This window comes from Nematostella vectensis, chromosome 8 (genome assembly GCF_932526225.1).
Source record: "Nematostella vectensis chromosome 8, jaNemVect1.1, whole genome shotgun sequence".
Lineage (NCBI taxonomy): Eukaryota > Metazoa > Cnidaria > Anthozoa > Actiniaria > Edwardsiidae > Nematostella > Nematostella vectensis.
Window position 1 is genome coordinate 9,873,347 of NC_064041.1, and position 20,997 is coordinate 9,894,343.

General features: G+C 39.8%; 3 protein-coding genes and 1 long non-coding RNA gene across 4 annotated transcripts; 1 reads left to right on the top strand and 3 right to left on the bottom strand.

Moving 5' to 3' along the window:
• Positions 1-321: 321 nt before the first annotated feature.
• LOC5519365 (RNA-binding protein Ro60) lies at positions 322-5,542 on the bottom strand. Its single transcript, XM_001639260.3, has 4 exons — positions 4,403-5,542; positions 2,807-3,091; positions 2,253-2,489; positions 322-1,583 (listed from the first exon to the last, which is right to left on the bottom strand). Exons 1-4 carry the CDS (start codon positions 5,231-5,233, stop codon positions 1,284-1,286), a joined length of 1,653 nt encoding a protein of 550 aa, XP_001639310.2. The 5' UTR covers positions 5,234-5,542; the 3' UTR covers positions 322-1,283.
• A 1,412-nt stretch (positions 5,543-6,954) lies between these two features.
• Positions 6,955-7,649, bottom strand: LOC116603140. The gene is made up of 2 exons (XR_004290501.2): positions 7,349-7,649; positions 6,955-7,231 (listed from the first exon to the last, which is right to left on the bottom strand). It is a non-coding gene; the product is annotated as an uncharacterized LOC116603140 (long non-coding RNA).
• Positions 7,650-7,680: 31 nt separating this feature from the next.
• On the top strand, positions 7,681-10,515 carry LOC5519401 (bcl-2-related ovarian killer protein). Its single transcript, XM_001639209.3, has 2 exons — positions 7,681-8,330; positions 9,627-10,515. The coding sequence occupies exons 1-2, from the start codon at positions 7,824-7,826 to the stop codon at positions 9,792-9,794; spliced, it is 675 nt and encodes a 224-aa protein (XP_001639259.2). The 5' UTR covers positions 7,681-7,823; the 3' UTR covers positions 9,795-10,515.
• Positions 10,516-12,886: 2,371 nt separating this feature from the next.
• Positions 12,887-20,965, bottom strand: LOC5519402 (pre-mRNA-splicing factor 38B). The gene is made up of 6 exons (XM_032364182.2): positions 20,611-20,965; positions 20,178-20,246; positions 19,439-19,590; positions 18,258-18,318; positions 16,025-16,233; positions 12,887-15,673 (listed from the first exon to the last, which is right to left on the bottom strand). The coding sequence occupies exons 1-6, from the start codon at positions 20,797-20,799 to the stop codon at positions 15,241-15,243; spliced, it is 1,113 nt and encodes a 370-aa protein (XP_032220073.1). The 5' UTR covers positions 20,800-20,965; the 3' UTR covers positions 12,887-15,240.
• Positions 20,966-20,997: the final 32 nt, after the last annotated feature.

Genomic DNA, 20,997 nt, shown 5'->3' on the forward strand with positions numbered 1-20,997 from the left:
TGACAAGTCAGAGCTGTTTCCTATGAGCTGCACATGGAGACGATGGTCGATAGACTTATTTCTAAACAAACCACACCTCCTTCAGAGACTGTGTGGAATCGTGCTCTTTTCTTCTGATTTTGAGGAAAACCCGACTGAAGCGAGGGCGTAATTATAAGGAATGACCAAGGGGTCTGGCAGTCCCCCCCCAAAAAAATGTTAATTTAATGTTTCTGTATTTTGCCCCTCCCCTCCCCCAATAATTTGAGGCATGCTTCAGGGGCAGGTATACCCGGTACAGACAATTCAATTTACAGCTAATACAATGAAATGATAACCAGCTGATTCTAGTGTTTCTTTATTTTTCATACAACTAGCAATTACATGCTAAATACATATTGTTGCTTTTTGTGAGTATACCTAGACTATATAAAGAGCATATGTACTTGAGTAATGACATAAGCTAGTGCTTTGAGCTTATTTACCTCTTTTACCAACCCCCATGCCTTGGATTCTAATGCTGCATTAGTAAAATAAGGTTTTTCTTTGCCTGATATTTTGCCAAGTTTCTCATTGTGTTGAATTCTTACTTGCTAAATAATCATTTAGTAACATGTACAGCACAGTCTATTCATTTTGTTCTTGGTCCTGTTTTAAAATATTTGTTTAGTAACTTAGTAATGTTTTAAAATATTTGTTTAGTAACTTAGTAATGTTTGTTTAGTGACATTCTTGGCTTGATAAATGCATAAGCATGTATAAAAAAGGGCAAAGCTGTCAACCCAAAATATGTGAAAAAACCCCAAGAGAGCCAATGCAGGTGAATACAGAGAATGTATGAACATTCTAACAAAAAGTAGGCTTTTGATAAGGTCCAAAATCTTAGGCAACTGCCTAATGTGGGTAAGTTGACAGCTATGATAGGGGTACTAAGATAATTAAATTAAACCATGCACATGTCTATTAATACATCCCCTTGAGTATGAAAAAACAACCTGATAGTATAATGGATAAAAACACACTTGATAAACCATGCTATGGTAATATATAGGGCCGTAGCATGGGGTGGAGCACTGGGGGCACGTGCCCTCCAATATTTTAAAAAAATTATAAGGAAATGACCAGTAGGAACGTGGCTCTGCCCTCCTAATGTTTTCTTAATGTTTCTTTATTGTGCCTCCTCCATAATTCAAGGACTGCTATTCAATGCAATGTTTGCTTACTAGTTTGACTACAAAACCCTGTATAAGACCATGTACCTTTTTAAGACAAATTCAAGCAAATTAATAAAGGAATCCTTGCCATTAGATGTTGCCAAGTATAAATTCATTCATGACCTGAGGGGCAGCTGAATCAAAGCCTGCCATATCCAGCATCCCTGGATCATTAGGATCCGCGAGGGTAAACCCATTGGATGTCATGGCGCAGACGATGAGCTTTGCATCAATCCCTGACTCTGCCCTGTACTTTTTGAGTGCCTCGCTGGGGTGAATCGGCCCTGCCCAGGTTTCGCAGTCTGTGTAGACGATAAACACATCTACTTTGAGCTTCTTCTGTGTGGCATAGATCATGGGCTGAGCACAATCTGTTCCTCCCATGGGGACCTGAGGTATGGAGTAAAGATTGATAAGTATCCAAGGCACAACAAATATAAAGTCTTAGAAAATCTAGATGAGTGTCATGGAAGCAGGGATAGGGTTGATTTGTGTGTTCCTTGATATTTTGAGTATCAAAATGCTGTATGCGAGAGCTAACGCGCAAACATAAGGTAAATAGAATGAGAGACCTAAAGAAACTCTATTGTAAAATTAAATTTATCATAAAAAATTATATAAAAAAAAATAAATCAGAGAAAATATGTCTGCCCTGCCCCACTTGAAGTAAATACAAAGAAAAGGAAAGGAAATATAAAGAATGACCTTGAAAGGAAATATAAAGAATGACCTTGAAAGGAAATATAAAGAATGACATTGAAAGGAAATATAAAGAATGACCTTGAAAGGAAATATAAAGAATGACGTTGAAAGGAAATATAAAGAATGACCTTGAAAGTAAATACAAAGAATGACCTTGAAAGGAAATACAAAGAATTACCTTGAAAGGAAATACAAAGAATGACCTTGAAAGGAAATACAAAGAATGACCTTGAAAGGAAATATAAGGAATCCATGCCTCCCCTCCTCCAACCCCCTGAAAAATGCAAAGTATGAGCAAACTTTGGCCCCCAGACAAATTTCTTCCTCGACCATGTCTCATTTGAAACAAATTCTTACACTTTGAATGACTTGTATTACTTCATCCAGTTTCATGGTTTCGTTGATGGAAAGGGGAACCAAGTTGGTAGAAAAGCCCACGAAACAGTGGTTGGGCTCTTTGCGAGCAACTACCATTGCCATTGCTGCTGAAGCGACGGCTGGGGTGATCCCTGGTGCACCGTTACACTCTCCCCATGTCATGGACCCGCTCACATCCATGGCTAGCAGAAACCTTTTGTTGGTGGGCTCCACATTCTGGAAAAATCACAAGGAAATAAGGTCCCTTTTCTTCCATGGTGCTACCAAAGATTAGCTACAGAAATTGTAATCATCCAAAAGGTCTGGGAAAATTAAGTTTATGCTCATAATACAGATACTGGTTTCATCACTAACAGTCAACATAGGTTCTAGGAGCTAGTGATGGAATTATAAAAAAATGGCTTCACTCCCCCTCCCCATGGCCTAAAGTTGAAGTCTGAGCAATACTGCAATGTATAGGCCTTTTTTCTTGAGAACAAAACATGGGAACAAAATATAGGAACCAGAACTAGCGCACAATATACTACAAATACCTTGAATGACAGGTAGAAGGCAGCATCAAGGGCACTGACTACTGCAGCGTTTGGTTCCCACTTGAGTTTGCCTTTGTCCCCGTGCCCTTTCTTATACTGATGCAGTGCCAAGAGGACGTTGAAAGGGTGGATCCGTGCATCCTTGAGACTCTTCTCATTGCGCAGCATATCACACACCTTGCCTGCCTCATCAGATAATGGTTCAAGAACTTTGATCGCTGTCATTTTACCAAGGTTTCTTATCATGGCAGTCATTGGCATTTTCTCAAGCAATGCTTTCCAAATCTGAAAATAAATGAAAATGAAATCAGCAAATCAGTTTTTTTTAAACATTCTCTAACACTACTGAATGTGTTAGGAATATTAGTACCACTCTGTTCCAAATTGGAACCCTGTTAATTTGAACCCTTGAGGAAGTAAAAAAAGGTCCAAGTTAATAAAGACTTGTTCCCATACAGTATGGGGTGTCTACAAAACGAAAACCTAAAACCTAAAACCTGTGACCCCAAAAGCTACGACCCCAAAAATTTTTTGCCGTTATTAGCCTATCTTGTCTCCCAAAATGGCTACACAGCATGGAAGTTTCATGTGGAATCAGTGATCCTTATGAGACAATAAGCTTATTCAATTTGTTTTTTTTTTTAATTGGGAAATAGTGATCTACTTGTGTTTCCAGGTGGTCGTTTCTTGAAACCCCGATATACTCAGAAACCCGGAATGTCACCCGGTAAACTTTTTTGGGTGTTTCTTCCAAAATCTTAATTGCCCGCTAACTTTATCCGGGAAATCGCTTCATGTTCTAGTTGTGTCTTGTGTCGAGTTGTAGAAAGTTTTCATCACAGAGAAAACCATTCTACTGCCCGGTAAAAAGTGGGCCAATCAAGGCTTACATCATTTTATCGGATTCCCTTCCAAACAATCAGGTTTCATCTCTGTCAAATGATTTGACATTTAGCTGTCACAGTACGCCTAAAAATATAAACAGCTTTGCGAAATTATTAGAAGTTTTTCTAAGGAGACTTTATTTACTTGTTCTTTGTCTTTCTTTCGAAAAATGTTGATGCTACAGCAATTTTTGGGGTGCAAGTTGTCTACAGACATCGACAAAACTAGGATTTCAATAACCATTTAGCCAATCTATTCATAACATTTGGAAATTATAATTCACTTTAAAAATAGTTCATCGGCGCGCACATGAGAATATTTCCTCCATGAAAAGCACAACAAAATTCGCTGAATAACCTTTCGTAACTTTCGTGGTGTAGCCATTTGGGAAACAAGGTAAACTAAATAATAACTGAAATTTTTGGGGGATCGTAGCTATTGGGATCGTAGCTTTTGGGGTCACAGGTTTTAGGTATTAGGTTTTAGGTCTTTGTTTTGTAGACACCCATACAGTATGTTTTTTTACTATGTAAAACCACTTTTACTGACATCCTAAATCAAGTTATTGTGCTACAGAGGTAATTATAATGATAATAAAATGTTAATAATAGGGTCCTTATTACTAACACAACTATCCCAACAGACTCCCAGGCAGTAGTATGCACCAGGTAGTAGGCTAGGTTAGCAAAATACAAAATTTGTTTTACTGACCTCAACATTATTCAAATGCTCTGATGGGATATGCTCCCGCACCAGCCCGTGCGACCTGATGGCAGCACACAGCTCATCTACACTCATCGTCTTTGCATCTTCTGTCATCTTCAGAAAATCATAAACCTCAACAATATCCTGGCTGACACCAGAAGAGGTAGCTTGCTCAGTAACGGCCTCGAGCCCCTTTACAACGTATTTGACCACAAAGGCAACACTTGGACTTGTTGGCTTGATGTGGCAAAGACGGAACATGTCCTTGTGGGACCAGCCATTCCTCTGCTTATACTTGGTCACATGGTTGGCCAGATTCTTGCCTTTCTTGCTGTCATACCAATTTGCGATACCTTTGCGGTGAGCGCGACCCCAGCCCGTCTTGGGGCTGCTAAGACATTCACATAGCTCAACAAATGTGAATAAATGTGTTGGGATCCTTAGGATCTTATTCAAGCTTTCGTACGCCGCTTTCTTTGTGTCTTCGTGGTTGCAGCGTGCGCACGCAGCGAGGCAGAAAATGATAGGATCTTGCTTAGCCGCTCGACCTTCGACGCTGTATTTTTCGATCATTTCAACAACTTCTTTTCCCTTTCCGGCAGAAATAAGATTGAACAGAGCGGTTGCATTCTCCTTGGCTAGCTTGGGTTGAGTTACGTAGTATGTTGGGCTTTCAGCACCCATGAAGACAAAACGCCTTACTCGACACATATCGTCCACTACCCATCCAAACCCACCCGCGCTGTTCTGAACTTGATCGGCGCTCAATGGCTCGCTCTGTGGAACAACTCCTTCTTCCATCGGCTCCTGTTGTTGTTGTTGTGGATTTTCCGCCATACTCAATTCAAACCGCGTATAATGCTTTACCAAATACTAGTTTCTCGAATATAGTGAAAGGCGAAGGAACTTTGAGAAAGTTTTTGCACGGTTTAACAAACAAGTTTTAACAAAGCTTGTTTTCTCTAGCTTGTTTGTCACTGTTGCTTTTTCAGTAGCCAGTTCTTACTTCTTGTCTTTTCTTCCCTGACGGACCGTTGTGCGGTCGATTTATAGAGAAAATTGAAAGACGACCCCTACTTTTATACGTTACAGAAAATTGGAAAGCTAAGCACAAACTTATTCACACGTCGTATAACATGTTGGAGCGGAAAGCGAAAGCGGAAAAAAACCCAACTTTTGGGGAAGGGGTGGTAGGGAATGATTTTTTTTTAAAATCACAACTGAAAGGTTTTTCTAATAAGGATGTAAATTTTTAAAAAATGCTCTTTTTGGTTATCAGAATCTAGTCAGTTTAGAAGAAAAAATAACTATATTAGATAAAAAAAAACTATATTAAATAAGATATATAAAATAAGATTCAGCACTCCCCCCCCCTATTGATCCGCTGGTTGCCATGTGTGAATATTTGATGAGGGTAGTCCCCGTGGAGTATTCATCTATCTATTGCACCACACACTCCCCATACAATGCAATAAATCACCACAGGAAGACCAATTCGGAAGAACCACATCAGCATCTAGTCAATCTATTTTTTTGTCTTCTGAATCTAGTCACATCAGAATCTAGTAAATTCAGAAGGAAAAAAAAAACTATATGAAATACTCTTTTGGGCTATACAATCTTAGTTAATTCGGAAGAAACACAAGAAGACCAAGGTCGGTAACAAAAAGGCTCGGTCACACAGCCTCAGAACTCAAAAGTCAATCTAGTTATTTTTCCCTATGAATCTAGTCACATCAGAATCTAGTAAATACAAAAGAAAAAAGGTATATTAAATACTCTTTCGGGCTATTACAATCTAGTCAATCCGGAAGAAAAAACTGCATTACTTAAAAAACTATATTAAATAAGATATATAAGATAAAATTTAGCCCTCTCCATCCCCATTTATCCGCTGGTTGCTTTTATGAATATTTGACGAGGGCAGCCTGTTGCACCACACACTCCCCATACAATGCAATAAATCACCCCAGGAAGACCAAGCTCGGTCACAAATTTATAAAAAGGCTGTCACACACAACAACGAAACTGGAAGCTTACAGGTAGAAGGGATGGATCGATTGTGCTAGTAAAACTGGCATATTACCTTAGTAGCACTGCTCGTTTTAATAAAAATTATGCTCAAACTATGCTGGCTTATTATGCTATTTTTTTTTCTAACATTCCAACATATAATGGGCAAAACAATAAAAAAGTTGATAATTAAACCTCTTTTTTGAGGACCAATGAGGTTGTTCGGGATGCATCTAACGACTCAACTTTCCTTTTCTCGCGATCAGCAACGACACATTGCGCAGTTTCACGAGAGCAAGAGCGGGTAGTTGTGTGAAATATTTCAGCACAATGCTAGCACAATCGACTCGTCCCTAAAAGATGGTAGGCTTTTCATCCTTTCTAACTTTTCTAAATAGGTAATAAGAAAATCTTGATAGCATCGCTTGAAAATTACTGTAAAAAATCTTACAATGAGCATGACTGAGAACGACCCCAATACAATAGGAGAATAAAGACCTGTAAGAAAAATCACAAATCACAAAAAAAAACACTAATTCCTAGTAAAGTATGATGATCATGCTTTATTGCTCCTAACACAAAAAAGGTCCAGTAAGCATTATTTTGAACTGCATTGGCCGTGCAAAATGTATTGTTAAAACATGTGTAATTTGCGGGATACTAAAAAGCCTTGCGCTAGGTCAGCAGAAAGCTATGCACAAGCGAGCATTTGCGGTATCCAGTCTTCACTCGAGTTGCATGACAAATCCCGGTCGGTTGGAGCTTCTCGGGGGCCTCAGGGCGCGGAGCTGCCTCATCCCCAGTTTCCCCGCCCTCTGCACTCTACGAGAAATGCAAAATGCAACAATCATAACCGTATTCGACTAAAAGTGGCCATTCTAATATACGATAGATTCTCGCACCAAAAACATTTCGTCACAATCTCTTGGCTATAATTACCGTGCGGGCATCAGCTGGCATCAAATTGGGCCTTTGTAATAAAAAAAGATTGAATCATTAAAGATTACAAACAAAATAATACTAGTTATTAATACAACTAAATAACACAAGATTGTATTGTATCCAACTTTATGGCGAGGGTTACTGTTTTATTAGGGATTTTACAACACCCTCCCGCAAAGAAAATTTTTTGTTTTGAAAATCCTTTTAAGTAGCGAATAGTGAGTCAAGTATTTTTCGCATTATTTCACTTCCTTTTTATCCGCATTAATGAAGTGTCATCGGCATTTTCTTAGCGCCGTTATTTGCATACTAATAAGTAAAGGGTGATCAAACGCTTTTACCCGAACACACCTGCAAAACAGAGAACGACTCAATTCCCCCCAAGACCCGAAAGCCAAAAGCAAAATCTACAGCTGTTTCGACAATAACGCACTGAGGAATAATTTCATTTCGGGGAAATTGGCTCGCCGAAATGCTCAAAAACGTTACGAAAAAACTTAAACCGTTCATCGAGAAAAAGCTGAATGAAGAATACTTGATAATCTCAAGCGAGGCAAATCTTTACTGTCTGAATTATATCGAGGCGAGATTCAAAAGACTACGAATCGACTCTGGGCTTGAATTCGTAAGTGCAGAATTTATTTCCGAGAAGAGTTCAGCGATTTCTCTGAAAATCATCCAGATAGGGGAATTGCTCGAGACGGCCTACCCTTACCTATACCACAACGTTTCCAAACATTTAAAAATCAGGTTACGAAGCGAGGTTATTGTGGGGGATGTTTTCAGGACTTTCGGTCGAGAGCTATTCCGAGACGGTGTCTCATGGGCAAAAGTGATTGCATTATTCGCATTTGCGGCGTCCATGAGTGAAGATTGTGTTATGCAGGGAAGGCCAGAGCTTGTCAAGTCAATACTTAACAATGTCAGAGCATACGTGCGTGATCATTTAGCGGTATGGATCCGAAATCACGGAGGCTGGGTGAGTCCTTTATTACAACAGGGAATAACCATGGTAAAGGGAAACTATAAAAAAAAATGTATACTTCCAATATAATTTGATTCATTTTTTCGATGTAAACGGTTCTGCTTTGATAGCCAATATGCATTTAACACTGTGTTATCAGATTTTGATTTTGCCTTATGCATAAAACGGAGCAGCTTCGAAAAACAGTCGCGATTAGCTGCTGGGCAAATTTGTATAAAATGTTTTTTTGTGCTGAGAGTGTGTTTATTTATCTTTCTCCATAGCATTTGCTTTGCATAGAATTATAAGAAGCGTTTTAAGTGTTATCCATTAAAAAGGAACATTTGGCAGTGTAAGAGGTCATGTGACCAGCAAAGGAGAGTCTAATGGCTGGGAATAATAATATCTCCATGGCGAGATAATATCGAAAGGGCTTCAAAAAGGAAAGGAAAAAGGCAGAATTTGGACGCGCGCAAATTGAACTCAATGAAAAAACAATCAATCTATGATTGAAATGCATTGTCAAACGTGTCTGCTAAAACATAGAGAAGCTTCACTGGCGCTTTTTATCTTTTAGCTCTTCGACGGAGCAATTATTTTCGCGGTTTTGTTTGCGTTCGTGAGCCGGCAGTTCCTAAATGACACTTTAAAAGCGACACCAATACGATGGCCAATCACGCCGCCATTTCAAGCTCCCTGTCAATGCCGAGTTATAAAAACCATTTCAATCGGCTAATAAAAGCGATTCTGATAATAAACCACGAATTTCCATTTCATTTGGCTCCAAGCTACTACCCCGTGGCGCGCGAACTGTCCCCGAAGTGCCCGACTTATAGTTCGGTTGGCTAGCGCGTCGTCGTCGGAGACAGTTCGCGCGCCACGGGGTTGTAGCTCGGATTACGCAACGTAACTTGGCCGGGTTTTCTAATCAAACACGCAGAGCGCGTCGCAAAACAGTGCACATTTTAGCCAATGGAACTTCGTGGTTTATTATCAGAATTTAGCCTAACAAACACTGTTCCTACCGCCCTTGCCAGAGTTTATTCGTAGATTCGATATTTTGAAGTCTTGCTGCAAATAAATCATTGTGTTTTCAATCATTATAAATAGCAAAGGAGTGGCTGAGCGACATTCCTGAAATGGTTATATATTTTGCCGGTATTACTGTCGGTTTTCGTTTCGAATTCGATCAATAGTGCAACCTAGAGACGGGGGGGGGGGGGGGGGGGGGGCGCTTATTAATATATTTTCCACTTAGGCGAGGCGCTTTTTCGAACAATTACGGTAACTAGTGTTATGATAATCCCCCAGGGTGATGTCATGGTGATCTTCAAGTGTATAGAGAAGCAACGCTCGCTGTTTTTCCTCGCACGGTATTATGGAAAGGTTCTGCAGAGTTGGTCCGAGGCCCTGAGCAACCAGCTTTATACCACAGCCATGGCTGTGTACGAATTCATAGAGCTGCTGAATTTTGGATAAGAAGTAGCAGGGATGTTGTATAGGTAGGCCCGATTTAAAGCCTTGTTGCGTGGGCAAATGTACAGATGTAAGTTGGACAAAGGACCGTGTGACCGCAACGATAGACTGGAAATGAGATCTATTCTACCAAATACCTTATTCCACTTAATTTTCGCGACGTCAAAAATATTAGATGACTAAATAGACAAGGTGTTCTTGCCTATGAAATCCTGCCTATCACCGAAAGACAGGATTTCAGTCTAGCTAAACTAGCTTTCAAGGCTGTACATTTTACTAATTGGCCGGCACATCTTCGGCTTCAACAATATGTACCTGGCAGAACTTTAAGGTCCAGCAGTGAATTTAAACTTAGCACGGCCCACACACCTGGTACTTTCTTGTATAATGCCTCTCAAATGTTTAACATGTTACCAACTGCAACGAGAGAGGCTCGAGATTTCACAATGTTTAAGCGGAGCGCTAAGCTCTACTTCAGCAATAGAGCCAGGACCAGAGTAACCACACTTAATGCTAAATAGGAACATGTGTGTTTTCTTGTATATTTATATTTTAAAATTTCAGGTTTATAGTATATTATTTATTATATTGTTAGTTAGTGTAGTTTCATTAGCATAGAAGAGCCTCTCATGTTGGAATGCTAATAAACCATTATTATTTATTATTGTATTATTATTATAAGGTGTTTACATAAACCTTATTAAACGGCCAATATTCCCCCAAAGGCTTCTTGTACTCACTTAATTATCGCGCATCCAAATTTTCGCGACATTTGATTTTCGCTTCACTTTATTATCGCGAATCTTTTAAAATCGCGATATTTAAGTGACGCGAAAACTAAGTGTAATAAGGTATTTTAAATGTAAGCACGTTTACACACAAGAGCGGAGGGAAAATAATCCGAGCTCACAACTCGCTAAGCTAAATACAAGGTGAATAAGAGATGTTGGTGGACATTCTAAAGAAGTTGGTGTTGATTTATACACCACGCCTAAGCAGACCCTCTAGTTTTTCTACAGCTTGTCTTTAGCCTTTCTAGTAGTACCAAGTGTTTTGTTGGTTGGGACGATATTTTATACGCAGTGACTATATGCCAGACAGTCGGGAAAGGTCCATTGGACTAAATGCCCGATAGTTTTCAATTCATTCAAATAACACTTAAATTGCTGTCCCCGAGGAATGCCTGGTTTTTTGAAGATTTTAGTTTTAGGGTTAATTATCATTAATAAGCCCTAAAATCATTAATTAACCCTAATATCATCCAAGGCAAATTTACTTAAAAGTAAATTTTATATGGGGAATGTCGTACCAACGCACTTTTAATAAAATTGGCGCATTTTGTTATACCTGACGTACTTTGTAATACCTGACGTGTAGAGTCTACACTTCAAATCGCTTGATTTATGATTTTTTTGGACGCTATAGGTTTAAGACCCCAAACCCAATGCCTGTACCAAGGAAAATATGAACTCTTGAAAAATGCTCCTAAGAAATTCGAGGAGAGTGGCTTAAGAAAGGTTTATTCACAGTATTTTCTAAAACCTGAGAACACAAAGCATCCTAGATTACTTGCATTTTAATGTAGCTTGCTTTTGTTGTTCTGAGCACAAAAATAACATATGCACGTGCGTAACTGGACAAAGAAGAACAAACGCTAAGGCAGCAATGTAGACCTAGGCCGCAGTGACTGCACATGATGACGACATCACTACATTAGAATCAGCGGCGTAGCCACGAATTTTAACAGGAGGGGGCCCAAAAGGCCCGGTGAAGGCATTTTCTCCTGTATTTCAGATAATGACTCATACATTTACTGTATTTTTGGCTGCTAGAAGGGGGGCCCCGGGCCCCCTTGGCTACGCCCCTGAGTATAGCAACACGTCCATTCCCAAGAGACGCAAGCGTGAAAAAGACCCCGATATTTTTCAGTCTACATCTCAGCGAGCTGTGCGTGGCGTAACCGACTAAGACAGGGCTGGGATCCTGGTTATTGCCTCCACATTAATGTGCTGGTACCTTAGGTTCCTTTGTGTTGCACAGTTCGCTAGATAGCGGTGCTGGGGCCGAAATCTCCAGCCTTGCCGTAAAGCTTTATGCTGCCATACGGTTTTTCAGCGCATGTCTGGAAGTATGGTCTATTTATTCTAAATTAACCTGATCTGGGCAAGGTTCGATTCTTAGCTTGCCTTTTTTCAACAAATATAGAATTAGGGAGTGTTCATTAATTACACCGAGGTTGGGGGGGGGGGGGGGGGGGGGGGGAGGGAAGATTTTTACTCAAGACACCTTAAAATTTCAGAGCCCCCCTTTCATTGTTATCATTTTGTTCGGTGCCCCCACCTTATAGAACCCTATTTTTTTTTTCTTTTTCCCTTAGGACATTGTTTTCGAAGCCCCCCCCCCCCCCCCCCCCCCTTTGGTGGTTAAAAATTTTCGGAGCCCCCCTCAATATCTTCCCTCCCCACCCTCGATGTATTTAATGAACACTCCCTTATTAGAAAAAAAAAAAGAAAACTGTAGGGCATTTAGTCCATCGAGAACCTTTCCCGACTGTCGGGCATATAGCTACTGAGTATTTTATAATTCCCGTTTCCCCACCAACGAAGTAACAGAGACTTGGACACCCCTCTGTTAAAGACCTGGGGAAGCCAAACCTATGGGAATTTTAGCTTCCACGGCACTGGTCACAGTGCGACGCGAGCTGTCATGGTAACCATGACAATTTTAGAGAGTTAGCCAATTAGGATGCAAAAAAAGTACTTTCTGATTGACATGAACATTACCAGCCAATCAGCGGGACAAGAAATCTTCATTGTGCATGAGAGCGAGACGAAATTGTAGTTACTATGAAATATTGGTTTCTCGCATAGAGTGCTTTTCAAAAACCAGTGAAACACTTTTTAGTTTATTTAGTACTAATACATTGTAATGTCTTTGTTCTCTTTTGTTCTGGCTTGACGTTTACACGGGATTTTGAAAACAACTCTACTGATTTGCTAAAAAAAAAATTGTTATGTTGGCCACGGTAGCGTCGATCGCATTTTCAGTGCTGCTCCAATGCACTGACTATATGAGTTCTACGACGAAATACAGTAGCAAAGCAAATGATCTGTTTATTTACAATGTCCTTTCATACAAGATACTGATCGTATAACAGTAAAATAATACTGTGCCTTTAAACTTTAACAAACCAAATTAGTACGAGGCGCGTAGCGACGATTTTCTAAGAGGGAGCAGACCATTTCAAATGGCGTAAAAACTGGCAAATCTTCAATAGGGATAGGCATTAGCAGAAGATCGGATGCCTCTACCACCCCCCCCCCCCCCCACCTCCAACTACGCACCTAGTACTTCCCGTTACAACAGAAGTCTTTGAAGTAGAGGAAAAAGCTTCTACAGTTTCAGGGTAGTATGCTAGTGAATGATCATCTTTACTCTCTCTACATCTCTAAAAATGGTTCATCTACTGTAATTCGGTGTACAAAAGGTTACTTTACACAATGTGCATAGACACAGCATTATTAAGGTAAAGGTCTACCGCAAATGGATTCACTGTGACTATGGCATGACAAGAAACCTCCACTCAGACACAAAGGCGTACCATATTCAAGGGTAAGGCAACGTATATCATTTTTAAGGGCGAGGAGACTAAGTAGAAAAAAACAGACGGGTGAATCTTTTAGAGATAAATACATAAAATGGAGACCTGGGGTTCGGGGGGAGGGTTGGTAAGATTTTCAGAAAATAAGAATTACAGAATTTGAAGCCCACTGCTTCCAGGCTTAAATAATGTACAGTCCCTTTATCATCTACTATATCGGAAAAAGGCCAAAATGTCTATATAAATAGTAAAAGCTAGAAGCTCACTACAAAGTACATTCGATAAAAATAGCACCATTAAACTTCGCTAACAGCCAATCAAACGCGACGAGATGTGGGCTATGAGGTTCTTCCGTAGACAAAGCAACGAAGGTTGGTAATATGTTATCTGCTTTCCCCTCGCTATATGAGACTTACAGCATGACCACAAAAATGAATAACACGAAAAGAGGTGTCTTTAGCAAGGGAGTGTTAAAAAGCTGCTGAACAAAGTCAGCCATTTCGCCAACTTAGCAGCTATAGAGTCAGTAAACAGGCATATACATATCTACGATCCTGGCATTTTAAAGACATAATTTAACTTCCCTGATTATGCCAATGATTTTGCAATTTTGCATGTAACTTAGAGTGGTTTTCAAAATCCCGTGCAACAAAATGTAATTGCTAAGGTGTAATAGTCAAGACAGAACAAAAGAGAACAAAGAGATTACAGTGTATTATTACTAAATGGACTAAAACGTATTTTACGGGTTTTTGAAAACCACTCTATACGAAGAAAAAATAAAAGCTGACTAAGTTCCTTTAAGTTTTTTCTGAAAGTTGGTTCCGTTGAATCGTTAAATGTACCTCTCCTTTGAACACTTGGGGTGATCACTCGAAAACACCTTACAATGTTCACGTTTTTGTGGTCACGCTGTTATGGTACGTTCATGATATGCACATGGTACGGCCATGGTACGAACACAACGGCGATGGTACGGTCACTATAGTGGTAGTCACAGTATAGTCACGGTACGGTCACGGTACGGTCACTACAGTGGTAGTCACAGTATAGTCACGGTACGGTCACGGTAGGGTCACTACAGTGGTAGTCACAGTATAGTCACGGTACGGTCACGGTACGGTCACTACAGTGGTAGTCACAGTATAGTCACGGTACGGTCACTACAGTGGTAGTCACAGTATAGTCACGGTACGGTCACGGTACGGTCACTACAGTGGTAGTCACAGTATAGTCACGGTACGGTCACTACAGTGGTAGTCACAGTATAGTCACGGTACGGTCACGGTACGGTTACGGTACGGTCACGGTACGGTCACGGTACGGTCACTACAGTGGTAGTCACAGTATAGTCACGGTACGGTCACGGTACGGTCACGGTACGGTCACTACAGTGGTTGTCACAGTATAGTCACGGTACGGTCACGGTACGGTCATTAGGAAGTAATAGCAAGGACAACAGCAACACTCGGGGAGATCCGACCCTCAACTTTCTGTGAAACTTAAATAAGCCTAGAACCTTTTTTTTGTAAAACAGGTAGTCCCCGTCCACGACAGATAGTGAAAATTTCTGCTTTTACAACATGGTTTAGTGGAGAACAGACGAAATATTTCAGACAGTTTTAATTTTCGAATAGTTTGCTACCGTCGCTGTCCTAGTTGCTAAAACGTATTGCGTTACAACAATCAATGGAAGTGGTTTAATAACGGCTATGTCACTGGTACGGTTAGATAGCCATGTGGCCATGGCATGGTAACCCTACTTAGTCATGGCTAGTAACAGCACCACACATTAACGATAAGTTCTCTATTGCGAGAGATATATATGTAGTAAAAAACACTAGTGAACTACCTACTGTTAGACCTTCCGCGATGCCTGCTTCTAGACTCTTCACGCTCACGACTACGTCGCTTGGGACTGCGTTCACGTGACCTCCTCTTTCTGTCATCTCGTCTTCGCTCCCGGCTTCTACTTCTTCTCCTGTCACGACTTCGACTGCGGCTTTTTCTACGGTCGCGACTACGGCTGCGTTTGCGATCTCGGTCTCGACTGTGACGTCTGTCACGGTGTCTGTCACGCTCAATATCACGATATCTGTCACGTTCAGAGTCACGTGGTCTGTCACGGTCCGGATCGCGTGACTTGTCACGGCTGTTGCGCCGACTGGAATGGTCACGGCTTCTGCTGCGTGACCTTTTGGGTCTAGAGTCACTCTCCGCACTTCTGCGTGACCGATCGGTGTTCTCTCGACCGTTTTCAGCTCCAGGTCGTCTGTTTGGGCTAAAAAAGACAATAGTGGTGATGTGTTGGCTTCATTTAAGCCTATTTTGGTGATGTTCAAAGCAGTTTATAGCTCTACCTGTATAACTGTGAATATCGGAAATACATATGGAATGTTTGCTCCGAATGTTTGTCGGACTTGTAACATGTTTCAACTACTGTAGTCTCAGTGTCTAGATTATCGCCAAGTCATAAGAAGACAATAAACATTCCATGCATATTTTGGGTGTTCATGATTTTACTAGTTGCACATGAGTAACTTGCCTGGCTATGTTTGTCAAATGACCATCAATGACTTGATGGATCGAATTTGCTTTTCCCTCCGCCTCCCCCTCCCCCAATGACAAGTACCTTTCTTGGGTTGCCTCCCACGTCCCATCAGCCTTTTTCTTATGATCATCACAGAGATTCTTCTCCTTCAGCTTTTTCTCCAGATCCTTCTGGATGGGGACCGGAATGCGGGGGAAAAGGGTGCCGTACCATTCTAACTTCAAGAGGAAGCTGCGTACAAGCTGTCCCATCGTCATGGTACACCCAGTGCCTGCTTTAGGGTCAACTTCCTGGAGAAACAGAACAGACAGCTGCAGATAAGAACCTGGTTGCTACATATTAACACAAAATACACAGTGTTGCAGACTTTGTACACCAAACCTCTATGCAATAGCAAAATTACCATTAAAATTAGATATAAAGTAAGGGACAAATCTGGGGATAAATTTGGTATAAAGATTTTATCCCATCGATCATGAAAATCAGTGCTGTAATAATTATGATTTATAATGAAAAATGGGGATATACAAAACATGCATACACAGTATTTTGTGTTGGTGGTTGTATTAATGTTACCACAGAGCCAATTTTTAACTTAAATCTAGTTGCCAAGAGACACAAACATTGTAGTGGTTTGAAAATGTTACAAATAACCTAAATATAATTCCAAATTTCTGTATTATACAAAAAAGCATACATAACCTAAAGCTTTGAATAGGTATAGTGCCAATAATTGTGTAAAATCAATGCACTGTTAAATAACCACGTTTCAAAGAGAAGATCAGTAGTTTTATTTTACAGTTGCTTTTTTAGGAACATTTTCAAACCAGTGCGTGCAAGATTCCATATAACCTAAATTATATCAACAATACAAGTTTATAAGTGGAGATATGGTAGCAAAAGGCCATCAGTTCTACTTAAGAGTAACCTCATTTTCTGAAGCAAAAGCCTCTTGCACAAGATGATGCGGGGGCCAGTGAGTAAAAGGTACATCCAATGGACGTTAAACAGTGCTACTGACCCTAGAACAACACAATAAAGGTGTCAACACCCACATGCACGCATGGCTTTATGGGAAATCACAACGCAGTTCCTGGGTACCAGGCTGCAGACTGTAACAAACTCGCTGAAGCAAGAATGAAGTAAAACAAGAGAGGCATCGCTTGCAAATAATAGACAATCTGGTGACAGGTTGGAGTAGTCAATTAAAGCAAAAGCACATGTTTTCCAGAAACTCTTTTTTAAAACTCTGTAGTCTTTCTTTAATATCCTTACTGCACTGTAAAAGTTCTGTCAAGGTTTTTTGTTTACCACAGAAAAATCCAACAATTTATCAGATGATGAACTGCTTCTTCTACTGTACAATAAGGGGATTTTGTCTGATTGTTTACAGCTTGCAACCCAGCCCCACTTCCTTGAATGGTACTCACCACTGTTTCTAGTCCAGGTGAACAGAATTTTGCAAACAACTACCACAAATAGTACTGCATGAAATGATCTCATGGCAGTGTTCTCAAAGGGGATGAAATACACTTCAGCTCCAAAGAAAAGGTTGGGTCTATGGCACTTTAATTCACTTTGAGGGAGGTTTGGGTTGTAGTAAGCGGAATTCAAGAGAGAAAGATCTTATGTCTGATTGAAATGTCTTTATATATTCCAAATTTGACACAAACGTATTCGACACTTATTGACCATATTAGTGTTCTGATTTAACTTCACTCACTCAAAATATGTATGTAATTTAATAATCAAACAGTGAGTGTAGAGGAATTCATTTGACCTTCAAGTAGTCCACTGCCAAAATAGTGTACCAAAATAATTGAAATTAACTCGATACTGTTTTAACTGCCTTGGAAAACATTTTTCAAACGATTGTGAAATTATAAAGGGAATGCTATAGAGTTGAAATTGACATTGAGAAAAACAGTGTGTCTTGGAGAATTAAAATTAACAGCTTCCAATAAAGATGTTTAACTATAAACACTACGTTTTGCTCTAAAAGACACCAAAACCAAACCAGCAGGGCTTAAACTTCTGAAACAAGATTGTTTATGCCAAATGATACATTACTGCTATTCTGTTGGAACTTGTCTTAAACAGTTTGACCAGATTAAAATTTTATAGAGTATTATGCCGCATAAGAGACATTCTTCTATTATTCAGGAGCACTGACGTAATAATAATAAACCTGGAGCAGTGTTGCTGAAGAAATACTCCACCAAGAGAGTGAAGGGGCTCACATGAGGAAAACACTGCCTGGAGCTGCTAGCAAAACAGAAGATTAAGTATTTTAATGCAGAAATACTTGACTCACCTCCTCATCTTCTAGGTACGGCTCATACCATTCCCACAGGTCTGCTGGTGGCTGGCAATATCTGAAACAACAACAAGACAGGGAAGTCCCAGGTGATGTGAACAGGTTTATTTATTTGTGGGTGAACTCATAATAACAAATGATATAGCATGCACACTTAAGGTAATTCCCTTGAAATAGTTCTACAACCCAGAATTTTTTTTTAAAACTTGGCATAAACAATATTGAAGTTCAGGGCTTTCAAAAAATGTAACAAAAAAATGGGGGTACCGAACTCGTTTTCACAACAGAGGGGCGTAGAGTTGACGCGTTTTTACTGATTGCGCAAGGAAAAATCCCTACTCTTAGTTTTCAAAAAGATTGCCTATAGTCTTTAGAAAATTAAGTTCTGTTTGTAGAGCTGCCAAAATCAGACCTCCTAAACAATAACCCATAATAGCTAATGTTCAAAACAAATCACATTTTAAGAGATCGCACTAAAAGACATTGTTTTCGCCACCATTAATACGTTAAAAAGCGCCATTTTGAAGTATTTTTACGGCTTTTAAGAGAAATAACAAAACTTCTACAACCCAACTTTTTTTCTTTTTTCAGTATATCATTTTCCCATATATATTTAACTATTTGAGCAAATAAAAAATGGGGGTAACCGACTTCATTTTTCTGTCAAAGCGATTTTAAGTAAAAAACGCGCGCCTTTTGCTGTGTTTTCTTGTACAACTGTGGCACGTGCGCACTTAATACCGGAAAATTCGAGCTGTCATTCAAGTGATCAAAATCATAGCTGGAAAACATTTGGCAGAAGGAGGGAGGCATCAATTATTCATTGTATGTTGCAGGCATGTTGTTGCCAAATACTGTATGTCTTAGGAGTGCAACTTTACGTCTACTGGCATTGTTAAGTCCAAGGGCAGATCTACAAACATTAGGGGTAAGCTTACATAGTATGACCCTCTCCCTATTTTCAGATTATTTCTTTTTTTAGTTATTGGAACTGCTGGATTCATCACAGGATTTCAGAAATTAAAATTTGACAAGAAAGTTAAAATGCATGTATGCAACTAAATTTGTCATTGAATTAAATTGATTTTGATAAAGCACTCCCATATATTCAGGATGATTTTTAAAATGTTAAAAAAATTCCCAGATCATTTCATTATTTCAAGGAACTGCATACACACCTGATGTACATGAATCCCAAAGCCCGAATATATGGAGAGTCTGTATGCGTTAGCAAGCCATTTAACTGTTTCCTGGTCAGACGGAGGGTGAAAAGCTTGTATAGGAGGCAGTATGCAGTAGAGACAATGCCGCCAGCACCAACACCCCGCACCTACACCACACACGGAAAAAGACAATGAGCCTGATCTAGAAGGAATATAAAATCGTTGGTTGTACCTAAAAAAATCGTCTGAAAGTTAGTAGAACTATATATAGCCAACTAAAGAGTGCAGAAAGCATTTCCTGCTGCTGTTTATTATCTTAATCAAGTGTTAGATGGCCAAACTAAGCAAGTAACCAGGCACGTACACAGGGGGTTTCTTATTAAGAAATCTTTAAATACTATGCTTTTTCAATATGATACCTATGACTGCGCACCCCTCGTCAGCCAATCCTGGGTACGCGCCTGGTAACTACCTCTTTCGGAGCTAGGGCATCATGTCTCCTGACATCAGCCCTTATAAACAGGCATGATTCATCTATATATTGATGAACTGGTCTCATGGCAGACAAAAGTACAGTATTTCAATATTGCATCCCTGTCAGGCCACTGCTTAAAAAGTGAAATAATGACACCCATGTAACTGAGATACATAAAATGCATTTTACAATATATCAAAATTCAACTGTCATTGGATGCTTGTTGTATGCCTACTGGATCCTTTACGTAAACAAAGACCTGGTTAATCTTTTACTTACCCCGCCACACATGCCCACTTGGCCTGATGTCTTGCGACTCCCTTTCTCCCAAGGTTCCAGATGGTCGACCTGTGAAGAATAAGGAAGACAAATTCCACCAGAATATTTCTCTCCATTGCCGTCAATGTACCAAGGAAGTTAACAGTCAAATGCTTTGGTTTTGGTCTCTTATAGAAATTAAACATGTAAGTAATCATATATATTCCCATGTTATTTCCAGCTATTCAAGCAAAACACAAAGCATCTAACGATATCGATACCATCTTTTCCTGGATTCACATAGATTCCTGGTATTCCCACCAGTTAGATAAAAACCTGTTAATCGAATTTGGAGAAAAATCCAGTGAAAGGAAGACCTCCAGACGAGAAATCATTTCTAGAAAAACAGAATAAACAAAATACCCGGCAGTATTGTTCAACAACCTTTCCTCACCTTATAATAAATCTCATCGACTACCTCATGATATGTTTTTAGCTGGTATAATTCGTTCTTGAAGTAAGGAGATTGTAAAATGTTAGTAAGAATCATGTTGTTCATGTTCATCGTCCTTTCGCTGCCCCATAACGGTAACGTGTTTTGTTTTTTAGTCGGTTGTTTCGACTCAAAATCCTCCGCTTCCATCTTCTAGACACTGGAATAGGGAATTAAAAAAGATTCAAAATATTTTTCTTGTCCCAGCTTTTCGTTGAGATACTATAAGGCTGGGTAAATTGAAGTAAAACTTTGAAGCGTATTCTACGAAGTTTTGGTGATGGTTACAAAATGGCGGATCATTCGAAATCACCCACAATGCTCTTCGATTCGTCCCAGTCTATATTG